The sequence below is a fragment of the Strongylocentrotus purpuratus genome, unplaced genomic scaffold (genome assembly GCF_000002235.5).
Source record: "Strongylocentrotus purpuratus isolate Spur 01 unplaced genomic scaffold, Spur_5.0 spur5_contig_858, whole genome shotgun sequence".
Classification (NCBI taxonomy): domain Eukaryota; kingdom Metazoa; phylum Echinodermata; class Echinoidea; order Camarodonta; family Strongylocentrotidae; genus Strongylocentrotus; species Strongylocentrotus purpuratus.
This window is the reverse complement of record NW_022145566.1, coordinates 1,875,720-1,888,988: the sequence shown is the minus strand read 5'-3', so window position 1 is coordinate 1,888,988 and position 13,269 is coordinate 1,875,720. Positions and strand designations below refer to the sequence as shown.

The window sequence follows — 13,269 nt, the reverse complement described above, 5'->3', positions numbered from 1 at the left end:
ATTTCATATATAGAATTTGGTGTGAAATCCAATTTTCCTTAAATTGGGAAGTGTGTCAATTTTTTATATTGGATATTGGGCTTTAATCTTTACAGTTGATGTTTTAACGCGATTGGAAACCATGGTCTTATCTCGGTCTTCATTCCTCTTTGTTATTGTTGTTGTTTATTTTGTTTGATGAACCGGTGAAGATTGTATATATTATATCTTTACACCCATAACAATTCTTTTTCGTTTCAACGAACTATGTGTGACCAGAATATTTCGGAGACCCCGAGTCATCTCATCGATTTCCATGATGTTTAATTCACATAAACTGCGTGTTATAAAACGCACTCGAGTGATGTATGGGTGTTGAAAGAAAAATGTGTGATTCTTCACTGGAGGGTAGAATAATAATTATGAGACAAGTAACATGGGAAATAATCTGTGAATACTGAAGCGATGTCTCATGATTCGTTATGCTTGACAGGAAACTTCATTATTTTAAACCAACTTAATTTATTGGGTTTTTGTCCAAGCCGATCTCCTGACTGACGCTCTCTACTGAAATTAAAATTCCACGTAAACGGCAAATGCATCATTGAACCCATCCATTATGCGAAATGTTTTCACGATTGTATGGCGTATACCCATCGTATATAGGGGTGAGATGCCATAAGCCCATTGGGCCCGTTGAAGGCTCAGATTGAAAAAGTCAATAAATTTCCCCGTAGGTATAATATGCGGGATCCAGGGCTACCCAGATACACTTCTCCTCACCATCGGGGGAGGGGGGGGGGGGGGGGTCCGTTCCATAGGTCCGTCTCCTGCTTGATAATATGCCTCGATATACCATGCGAGTCAAAAAAAGTTTACACCTAGAAAATTGCCAATTATTTAAAAAATCATCTATGAGCAGTCAATTATTATACATGAAAGAGTGTTTTATCTCAAATCGTTTGGTATCATTTTGTGTGGTAGGTGTTCACGCTTGAGTGAACAGGAGGCATTGTTTGCGAGAGTGCAAAATCGACTTGCGCAAATTGAGGCCTACAGTATGTATTATGTTGGGATTACCGGAGTGAGAGAATGAATGGAGTGTATCAAATGAAATGCAAATTGCATATGATTTTTGCAGAAGCAAAGTCACACACACAAACTCAAACACAAACGTTCGTTGATATTATAATTATGTGTGGCATGATTAATTTTGTTACGGATGTTATTTGGATCTGCAAAGACCAAATTTTATTCAAACATCAGTCATAAGCAACTTTGGTCGATTTTGCACTCTCGAAAACAATGCCTCCTGAAAATCTTCGCATGGACACATACCACACACAATGATACTAAATGATTCGGGATAAACCACTCTTTCATTAGATGTATAATAATTTACTGTTCATAGATTTTTAAAATAATTAGCAATTTTCTAGGTGTAAACTTTTTTTTGATTCACACTGTATACCCTATACTGTTTTTAAGAAAGGCTGGATTATCATCTTTAAAAACAGGCCAACAAGGAATGCATCCATTAGAATGATTAGTATCGCCTTTGATCATGGTTTCATCTAGCCGTGATCACTCTCCCGGGATTCGATGTGATTTATATACCCACTTTTATCAAACAATGTATAAGCCACGACGCAATGCTTTGTGAGCAACAACAAAACACAAGTCTCTCAACATTATGCTACAGATATCCATTCATCACATGCACAACGAGACACAAGGATGTTGTGTTTTGAACAGAGTTAACGCATTTCTGGTGTAACAGAATATAACAACTTTGGTTTCTTACCTTCCCATGCAGTTGCGGCATGTATAGGATCATCTACAAGAAAAACGTTGATGAAATGAATGACTCACTCTATTTTCTATTTCGTTTGTGGACAAAGGATGTCGAGATAAACTTGATTATAATCAATCATCCTTATTTAAATGAACAAAAGAATTTTGAACAACGTATTCCTTGCTTTTAATTTCTGGGAACTATCTTTCTAAATTATTTTGAAACGATGTGACGTTATTTACTTTGTGGCATTACTTTAGTAAGTTTAGTTTTGCTAGCTTGAAAATATAACTGTTCGTTATCATTCTTATAAGAAAATTATCAAGTTTCATGTCAGTTATATTTCTATTATGTTGTCATCTTTATTTGATTTAATAATCCCGAACGTTCTTCTCTTTGTCACTCTTTTATTTATCTTTAACAGTTTGAATGAAAGCACGATTCAATATGGCTTCCATGAGTAAATTCGCACTTTGGTGTGCATTGATTTTAATGCTAACCTTCACTCTCTTGGTCTACATCTCGCCCTCAACACCGTCCATACAATCATCAGTACTTGGTAGAATAACAGGTGAGTTATTTGTTTCTCAAAACAATAAATTAACAGGATTCACTGATTATGCTGAAATTTCTCATGGGTAGTGAGAACAAAATTTTCTAATGCCTCGTGTGCTGTGCAATCCGAAAGTAGCTATTAGATCGCACTATAACGCATAGGTAACAAAAGACATCAATTGGTTGTTTATTCTATTAACTAACTTCGAATTATTATGATTGTTTAATTTTGTTGTATAAGCAGATAGCTTGCCTGAAAACGGAATTGTCTTCCCCTGCGTTTGGGTTTGACACTAGATAGATAATTGTAATGTTTATAATGACGAGGTATGCAACCCATTTAGGACAATCAAACTTTGTATGAATTCATTAAGTCATTTACCAAAACAAAATATCTTACAAAGAGAAAGAGTTTTTTTTTTACTTCACTATCTTTGATATAATTGGAAATGAGCTGGTTGGAAACGAGAGATTATGATGACGATCAAGACAGATTCACGCTTCAGATGTTTAAGTGATGAGTTGATTAATTTCTCCCGACTTTTTTCATTTCATTAAGTTTGGCCTGTCGTGTAAGGGTCTGAGGGCCAGCAAGAATTTAGAGGGTTATTTGAATGTAAAGGATTATATATACTCTATACTCTCGCAATATGTATATATTGAGTGTAAATCCACTCTTTAAAGAATTAGAGATCATGTCGTGGATATCTATGCTCAAAAGAGTAATTAAAACCAATTTTGACAACGTATTCCACTATAATTTTGAGTAGATTCAACTCCAAAAACGAAGTGATTCATAATGTAACTCATGTAGTAGCGGATTTTCACTCATCCCGTTATTATATTATCATAAGTTGGAAGTGGCCAGTGTTTCCTCAGTCTCCCGGCACAGTAAACAACATTTATATTTATGTACAAAAAGGGAAATAAACTTATATTGTAATTCAGAACGTCATTTTTTGTATTATTATTAGACTTTTAATTTTTTTATTTAGCCCTTGAATAATGTTTATCTTGCGTTGTATTTTTTAGTCAATAGACATTTTTCGTTTTTCATTTTGAATTTAATTACTTCTCAAAATTGCATGTAGAAGATATAAAGTGGTGGTTCGACACGTAATGTTTGGCTAATACATTTTCATTCCATTAATTTACTTTTTCTAAATGAAAAAAAAAATGAGAGTGATATTTAACAAAGACATGATTGATTCGCAATAAGCTTATCTTGCGTAGTATTTTTTAGTCAATAGACAATTTTCGTTTTTCGTTTTGAACAAAAGTTGAATTTAATTACTTCTCAAAATTGCATATAGAAGATATAAAGTGGTGGTTCGACACGTAATTTTTGGCTAATACTTTTTCATTCCCTTCATTTACTTTTTCTAAATGAAAAAAATGAGAGTGATATTTAACAAAGACATGATTGATTCGCAATAAGCTTATCTTGCGTAGTATTTTTTAGTCAATAGACAATTTTCGTTTTCGTTTTGAACAAAAGTTGAATTTAATTACTTTTCAAATTTTCATGTAGAAGATATAAAGTGGTGGTTCGAAACGTTATGTTTGGCTAATACTTTTTCATTCCCTTAATTGACTTTTTCTAAATGAAAAAAAAATAATTAGAGTGATCTTTATCGAAGACATGATTGGTTACTTCGCAATAAGCTTAATTATATTCCAGCCTAAAAGCACCCAACTCATTTGCGCTCATTTGCGCTCGATGCAAGCGCTTTCTCCCTACAGTATCTGTTATCGTAGAGTAGATTTCTAATGAGCAACACGGACCAGAGTTAAATGATATCAGATTATACGTAAAAATAGCGAGTTAAGGATGACGGGGGCACATACAAATCAGGAGAGAGAGAAAGAGAGAGAGAGAGAGAGGGAGAGAGAGGGAGAGCGTTATATGCTTTTAACGAACGTATCGGCATCATTACCTATGCCCGTCTGGTTCAATGATTACATCTGACATGTAATTCCGTCTACTAAAATCAGGTTGACTTAAAGGGAAATACAATATTATTACAAGTCACTTTCAATGAGTCATGAAAAAGGGAAAAACAGAAGAACACTGTGATTTGTCGGGGGAGGGGGGGGGGGGTGACAGAATGGACAAATTATGCGATAGTTGCGTCAATGTATGAATCCTGTGTGGTTGTACACTAAAATAATGTTGTTTTTTTTCTAGATGTCCACCAGAATTAAAAAAAAAAGAAATAGGACTCCTTCAGAAAAGTATTATGCTATTAATTAGAAAGTCATCATGTTTACTTGGACAATAGTTGTTCACAAGAAATATTGCCTCTCTCTCCCTCTCCCAAATAGATCGGATACATCCCGAAGGAGTCTTACCATTGCAGGCTGTGAACAAAGACCAAGACCAAGAGACGGATTCATTACCTGTACACGTAAGAACAACATTCTTCGTCTTTTGGTTTCATCCTTTATTTCTCTGAATCCACGATGATTACAGTTCTGCCATTCAAACATGCATTCAACATAATTCTCTTTCTTATGAACGTTGTTATAATATTCGTCTTTAATTGGCTTTCATCACACCAACTAGATTTATAGCAGATGAATATTAAATAGACCAAACAAAAGATTACACGACCCCAAGTGGTAACAAAAAAATCAGTCATTTTGGAGTCGGTGTCAATGACGTATTATGGAAGAGAATGCATTTACAGGCAGAAGAGAAGGCACTTTCGGGAGTCCTTAGAGATTAGAATATCAAATCGACACCATAATTACATGGAGATTTGTAACGGATGAATAAGCATACAGTTTTCTTATTTTGACAAGAGATTGTTTCATAATCATGGTGTTTGATAATTAAGTTCATCTTTGACCTGTTTTAGTTAATTTTGAAGTTTGATTTGAAAAAAGAAAGCGCAGGTGACTATCAACCTTGATGTCATTTTACTGTCGATGCTATATACAGTGCGTCCCAGAAAAAAACGAAACTGAGAATTGTCGACGAAAGACTTCATGCATGGCTAATTGTTAACGAAACAGAGTTAAGTCTTTTGTCGATTCTGCTTGTTGCTACAGCAGGCAGCCAGTGAAAACGTATTCGTTTGATAAAATCATGGAATGCAAGCACTACTCAAAACAAACAGAACTTTGTTATTCCTAGCTCATTTTTCCTGACTGAGGTGTCATATGAAAGGGCAGAAACTCAGCTTTCTAGAAATGTGATTTTCTCTTTGAAATTTAGATACCGTCCGCCAAATTACTTTTTGGTGTCTGCTCTTCAAATTCATTTGAATCACCCATGCGTGAAATATGCATCATATGAGTTGCATCAAATGAAAGAGGAGGATCTAAGCTTTCCAAATATGTGTCATTTATCGACTATAAATGTGACTAAGTTATGATAGAACATTGACAATTCTCGGTTTCGTCTTTTCTGGGACACACTGTACATATTCGGAGTGGGATATTACTTAAATGTTGTAGGCTGTCAATGTCGAGAATTGGGGTGGTGGTTTAGGCTGAGCATAGAGAGATTACTTCTTTTTTTAAATTGAGTGTTATTAAAATCCAGAGTATTATCATAATCAATTTTGAGAATTTTAGTTTTTAGCATGTTTACTTATATTGCCCTGGACATGTACAATTTTTCTTTTATTTGTTTATGTGAAATTACAGGTGAATATAGGATCGTCAAAAGAAGAAGATGATTCAATCAGTTTGCTGAACGGATCCTACCCGAGCAAGGTGTCCTTTATGAACGCCCAGAAAGAGATTCAGAAACGTCGCAAGTATAACATGGAGCGCGTCTGCAAGAAGTACCACCCAAATCCCGAGACGGACATGGCGAAGCACCCGCCCTGGAACGTTATTGTAGACGACAAATATAAACTGATGTACTGCTACGTTCAGAAGGTTGCTTGTACTAATTGGAAGAAAGTGTTCTTAGTACTGAGTGGTCAGTACAATTCAACCGCAAGCATTCCGCAGTTCTTCACCAATCGTGAAGGGGCCAGGAGTCTCAAGTCACTCCAGTCTTACCCCGAAGCAGAACGGAGGCACATCCTCAAGACCTACACCAAGTTCATGTTCGCCAGACACCCATTTTCCCGTGTTCTTTCAGCCTACCGGAACAAACTGGCCCCAGACAGTACGTTCTCTCGGGCGGGAAAATGGCAGAAAAAAATCGGTACCAAAATCATGAGCGCATTCCGAGAGGACGCCGTGGAGCTGCGCGTTGCGAGGCAAAATTTCAATATGAGCAATTATGACCTTTCCTTTGGTGAATTTGTGAAATTTATCTACACCCCTCGAGGACAAAAGAATGGCAACAAGCACTGGCGGGATTTACATATGAGTTGCCTTCCGTGCATGATCCAGTATGACATGATTGGTAAGATTGAAACGCTCGAGGACGATGCGCGGTATATCTTGAGCGTCAGTGGGGCAGATAAAGTTGTCAGTTTTCCATCGGCAGAGGGCAGTTCACCTACCAACAGTTCCGATCCAGACCTTATACAGAAGTACTTCTCAACTCTGCCGCGTAATGACATAACAAAACTGTACAACCGATATTTAATTGATTTCCTTATGTTTGATTACCATGCTACTGTAGATGATGTGCTTGATGTACGGTAGCAACAAAATGATACAAGTTTTATACCCACAATATTTATCTACTATAAACTGCTAATGAAAATTATTTCAGTTGAAGACTCGGTCAAATGTGGCCGTTCCTGTTTGAAAACCATCACTTTGCTTTGTTGAATATTTGCAGGAGTTATATTTTGTATCAACTAATGTGAGATATTTTAGAGATATTTTTTTTTCATTCTTACTACATTACATTTGAACCGCATCACAGTTGAATCAGAGCATTATAATCAGTATGTGCTCCTTTTTGAAAAGATTTGAGGGGTAAAAAGTTAAGATGTCAGAGGGGAATTTCAATCCCTGATCAATGGTACTGATTCATACTTCATTTTGAGTTAGTGGCAACACTTTTGCTGTACTTAGCTTTTAGTGTTTTCGTGGTATTTCCATATTCAATTCAATTCAATTCAATTTATTTCAACCATAAAAATACAGTTACAATAAATCATGGAAATATAAAAACATGGGGTTAGGAGCCCCTAAAGAAGTTTGAATACAAACTTGTGGTTGGGGCACCAACCATGACATATATATCGAGAAATTAACAAAAACAACATTAACGGGAAAAACAAATATATACAAGAAAAAGATTATAAAGACAGTATGTGAGCATGACAGCAAAGCACCGGCCATGAACGCACACAGGACACAGTGTCAAGCGACACTGCGTCCCTATATGCGCCCCTAGCCGGTGCTTGCTTTATTACAAAACTTAACAAAACATGTGGAGCAAATTATTCATTATTTAATTGGCATGTTTTTTATACTGCAAGAACATTTCATTCTTCAAGATTTTTTTAATTTATCAAATTTATCCAAAGTTTTACTTAGTTTAATATCATTGTCTAGGTCATTCCATAACTTAATTCCATTACAAGTAAGGAATTTTGACTGATAACATGATTGGAAAACTGGTTCCACAGATTTAAAAAAAAAAAAAAAAAAAAAAAAAAAAAAATGGGGGGGGGGGGGCGGGACAATAAAACAGAGTAAGTATTGACAAATTTCAAACATTTTTTTACATCACTGATGATTTATTTCAGGACATAATCATAGTCTGATTTGCTGCAGTTCATATAAATGTGAAGGGCTTTGGAGCCTTAAAGTGACTCGATAACATTGCCTCAGTTTCTGAAACAAAATCCTGGAGCTAGCTCATGCTGCAATCATAATTATAAACCGTTAGGTCAGTCAGGAACCCCATGACTTGTACAAGCCGATCGCCTGTCTGATTATCAAGATATTTATGATTGGAAATCGAAATTTCACTTTTCGTTTTCCTAAAGGTTTTTATAACACTACAGTCTATTGGGGAAAATCAGTAAGTTAAAACAGGTCACTCAAAGATTTTTACTTTTTTGAGGCACTTCATGATCATTTTCAGTTGAAGCGCAATTTTTGTTAGGGCTTCAATAGTACACCACATCACAGACACTGATAACATGTAGGACCATGCATCTCAGATTTAACATTGTTTAACGATGCCTTTAAAAGTACTCATTGAAAGAAAGAAACGAGCCTCCAAATGGACATTGCTCAGGTATACAATTTTTGTAAATTACTATTTCAGTATTTCGTGTACTTATTTTGAGTATCCTGAATGTTTGGGGGTTGGCAATTTTGAGAAAGCCAGTATGTCTTAAAAGCAGCTCTTGAAAATGACAGTCTTGTACATGTATGACGAAGTTAGTGTTTATCCCAAATGAAATTGTACTGTTTCTTGAAACTGATATTGTATATATGAGTATCCTGGATGTTTCAAGGGGCTAAGGGACCCTCCTTTGGAGAAAAAACATGAAACAATATCACAACCCCCTTCCCCCTACTACACTTCTGACTTCTTTAACCCGCCTGTAATTATGTGTCAAAATGAGCTGTAAAATCATACTGCTACCTTCTTTCCCCCAAAGTGCCGTATTGGACAGATATCATTTTTGCCACAGGTATAACATACTTTTGATTATACACGTATCTTATTGATATAATGCTTGTAACTTGCCAGAGTTGGAGAGGCTAGTTGGTTCAGTTGGCGAAGCGTCAAACTAAAGATCGTAGGTTCGAATCGCCTGTAGGCGGATGACGCAAGACATCGTTGTGTGTTTACGTGACCCTCCGTCCCTCGGATAGGACATTAAATGGAGGTCCTGTGTGTAGGAGTGTAATCACCTATGCACGTTAGACTTTTTGCTCTAGAAAAGGGAAATCCCCGATGTAGTGGTCCATATTGGGAAGAGAGACACAAGGGTCAAAGTGATTGGTATACCCTTTTCCCCTCTCTGACGCACACTTAGTGACAACAAACGTCTTTAAATGCAACCATCAAGGGTACAGATGGATGAAAAACAAATCACGTTGCGTAATTTACCAGGACCTAAGTCACACAAAAAAACTTTGCATATCCATTCATGTACAATGGAGGAAAACAAATCAAGGAAATGATTTACCTTATGATGTTATATGCACAAGCAAGATATTTTTTAAAGAAGAAAGACGGTTTGCACAGCTAGCTACAGCATCGTACACTGCACACTCTTTTCAGTACTACATTGTATTTTTTTATAAATAAATGTGTTTGTTTTGTCATGTTGTCAAAATGTCATGTTGCTTGTCAATAGCTGTAACCCTGAAATCATCACACAGAATAGCAGGAACCAATCACTGTCCATAATATTAATCGTTCACATTTGAAAATGACGGGTCTTGCTCCGGAGATTATATACTACACGATTGCAAGAAACCAGCCTGAGGGTAAGGGTAATGAATACATTGCTGGATTGCCTTGTAGTTCATGGTTGACACATAAGGCTATAGATCTTAAAGTGACTTGGTAACATTGTGGAAGGTTGACGAAAAAATTGCTTAATTTGTGTATAAAATGTTACTTACTATATTCCTTGTACTGTACTAACCCTCTGACATGCAAAAAATCCTGAAAAAAATTCTCAAACCACAAAGATATCTATGGTTTTCTTTGAAGGCGTCGATGTACGACACCCTCTAACAGTGATTAACAGTAAATTCTCCCAACCATTTTTGAATTTTCCAACCGTTTTTCCATGAAAAAAAAGACATTAAACAGGCTATAAAAAACCTGTCAACACTTAAATGTCTGGAATGGAATGTAGAGCGATTGTATTGCTTTGTGAGATTTCCATTCACCTAAAATGTAATTAAATTGCAATAATATAGTTGGGAGAATTAAGGAATCGATCAGATCAGTTTTCCCCAATTTTTACCATGAATAATGGTCCGTTTTCACTCAAATTTTCAGATTATCTTTAATTGTACATCTAGCATTGAAGTCACTACCTTAGCACCACTATCTCTCATCTGAACAATGTTACATAGTCCTTTTAATATTTGCGACCAGAAGGCAGGACTCAAACATTGATGTTGCAATGTATAAATATAGTCTTTATTAGGACCTTGCAAAATTGATCGTTGTGAAATGGTTTTGAAAATAATAGAATCATTTAGGAGTTTGATGTAAATCATGGTTAAGTACTTTATGGATTAAGGTTGATGTTAGATAGATCATCTGAAGGGATGATTAAGTAATAAGCTCATGATTATACTAACCCCCTGCCCGGGAGAAGAAGTACTATCCAGAGAAAAAGAAATATTAGTATGTATTTAATCAGATATTATCATTTTCATTTTTGCAACCAAACAGTATTTCAGTGTTTCATTATATTGATATAATAAGTGTGACATGAATTAATCTGTCTTGTTAATAAGTTTGTCTAGCTGGCAAAGAGAGCGGGAAGTAGCCTACTGTATTTAGAATGTATTTTATTTTTAAAAACATAACTTTGTTAAGAAATGATACAGTTGATATTTCTTTTCAACAAAGGTAATCATACATATGATTGCACTGATTATGACACTGTATGAAAAACTGGCTACAGATTTGTTTCTTCTCATGAATAATCTCAAACTTCTATCATTTCCCTTTTTATAATAATGATTAAGGACTTTTAGATATTATACAAATCCATTTATTATTATAATATTCAGTGAAACGCATTATAATAATCATGATATATGGCATGCGAACCAAAGTAAGATTTCAATGTCAAACATTAACACATTATGATACCGTAACTACAGGCTAATTATAATGATGAAAAAGACATTAAATACTTAACTTTTATAAGCTTCTTCAAGTTGAGAACCAACAAGAAAGAAGTGTTAGAAATTATTCTTGTATCTATTATACTTGTTTCCTTAGAAGTACTATTTACAATTTCAAGATATATTAAGTTGTTGCAATTAGGAAGATTTGTATAGGAAAACGTATTAGAAACCATCAAGTAAACCCATTATTGTGGGTGAAATGAACCTGCTGTCTATAATTATGGGGATGATCTGGGCTCATCGACTCAAATGTTATGAATAGTATGGCCTAGCTTTAGAATTTTAAAAAGGCTTGGCAAAACTTTGGTCAGAACGTTAGGTCGCTTCTTCTTAGTCATGTCGGATAACCTACCTGGTAATCTCAACACTTCCATGGCCGTCGGTCGGGGTGGTCGTACAGCTAGCGGGCTACGTCTAATTGGACGATCAGGTCAGGGATAGCTTGTGTTTTTTTATGAAATACATAAAATTTGCTAAAAACCATTGTCATGCCTAATTCTTTGATTGTTATGTTGGCTTATCTTCGTGAAAAAACTGCTCTGTTATTTTAAAAAAGAAAAAAGAAACGAATGAAAATAAAACTATTTTTCCTAATAAACGTAATCCAATCTCACCTTGACTGAATGTTCTCTCATTCTTGTTTTGAACCCTGCATGTGTAATGGACTATAGATGTCGCTGTTCTCTCCATGAGAACAGAGGCATTGATAAATGAGAGTTAGGCCAACCTGGTTTGAGTTGGACACAATATCAGAGCTGCCAACTAGTACGGATTTCCCGTATTGGTACGGAAATTAACGACCATTACGGAATGTTGTCTCAAATTACGGATTTAAAAAAAAAAAAAAAAAAAAAAAAAAAAAAAAAATTTTTTTTTTTTTTTTTTTTTTTTTTTAATGAATTAAATATGATTTATCGTAGCGAGTGCTGTGAATAGGAGCCATTTTTCATGATAAACTGTGTTGTGATGACCTGAAATTCATACTTAACATCTTTGTGTGAGTAAAATCACCAAAATTTCAGATAATCATGCGTCCGCGCAGTGTTGGCGTGTCGTTTTTTTAGATTCATAGCGCCGCATAAGAAATTACTGATTTATACCCCAAATTACTGATTTTGAGCCTTGTGATTACTGATTTTCTGTTCTGGAGGTTGGCAGCTCTGCAATATATTATAATAGGGAATTCTTATTTGTTATTGTTATGCACGCCATTCTGCGACCAAGTGAAACAAAGTTGTCAAATTTCTTTGTATGTATGGCTCTAAATGCAGGGGGGGGGGCGAAACGGCCGTGTCTCCCCCCCCCCCCCCCCACCATTGTGGCGCAAAAAAAGGAAGAAAAAAGAAAGAAGAGAAATGAAAGTAGAAGAGAGAAAGAAAAAAAAAAGAAAAGAAAAAAAGAAAAGAAAGAGAAAGAAAAAGAAGAGAGAAGCCGGGTTAAAAAAGAAGAAAGTTACAAGGAAATGACACTAAGTGACAGTAACGACAAATAAAGGAAAAACTGGGGAGGGGGTTTACGCGTATGAAATGAGCGCATTGAGGGGAGGGGAGGGGGGGGGGTTGCCTGACCGTATTATAATTTTAAGGTTGTGCAAAACTGAGTCGGAATTCAGCTTATTTAAAAGAAATACTAAGTAATAAGTATGCTTGTTGATTAGTGTTAAAACACTTCTGAAAAGTGTCGGCCCCTCCAAAGAATTGCAGAATGGTAATCAGGAAACGTTGGGGTCATTCCCGAAGGCTTGAGAGCCGTTATTGAAGAGGGGGCGGCAATACGTCAGTGATGGTAACGATGGATAAGGGAATAAGGAGGAGAGGGAAGTGAACTGCAAGAGTATTGGGGATGATGATAATCCTATCATCAGTGCAATCTCGGTCGGAATCTAACATAATAATATTTATCGAAAAAAAAAAGGTTCATGCAAAAGCACTCCTGGTAAAGCCGCGCCTGGCCCTTGTAATCGGGAGATTGGGGTCATTCCAGAAGGCTTGGGAGACGTTATTGAATAGAGGGGGCCAGGCGCATAAAATCCCGAGCCGCGGATTCGAAATTAAACGTTAAAAACTATTTAAATATGAGTGTTGGATTGTCCAATCCATTTCCTGATATCGAAGTGAGCCTGAAATTTTCCAACAAAATTAATTTACGAGAGTCTGGTTATATGTCATGGGCAA

General features: G+C 35.9%; 1 protein-coding gene across 3 annotated transcripts in view; it reads left to right on the top strand.

The window, feature by feature from the left end:
• The window catches only part of LOC115919040 (carbohydrate sulfotransferase 11-like), a 47,733-nt gene extending 40,330 nt beyond the window's left edge, over positions 1–7,403 (top strand). For all 3 annotated transcript variants that reach the window (XM_030997665.1, XM_030997656.1, XM_030997672.1), the window contains exons 3-5: positions 2,199–2,345; positions 4,655–4,737; positions 5,984–7,403. In XM_030997665.1, the coding sequence (XP_030853525.1) occupies positions 2,204–2,345; positions 4,655–4,737; positions 5,984–6,943 (1,185 nt within the window). In that variant the 5' untranslated portion in view covers positions 2,199–2,203 and the 3' untranslated portion in view covers positions 6,944–7,403. The remainder of the gene's footprint in view (positions 1–2,198; positions 2,346–4,654; positions 4,738–5,983) is intronic.
• Positions 7,404–13,269: the final 5,866 nt, after the last annotated feature.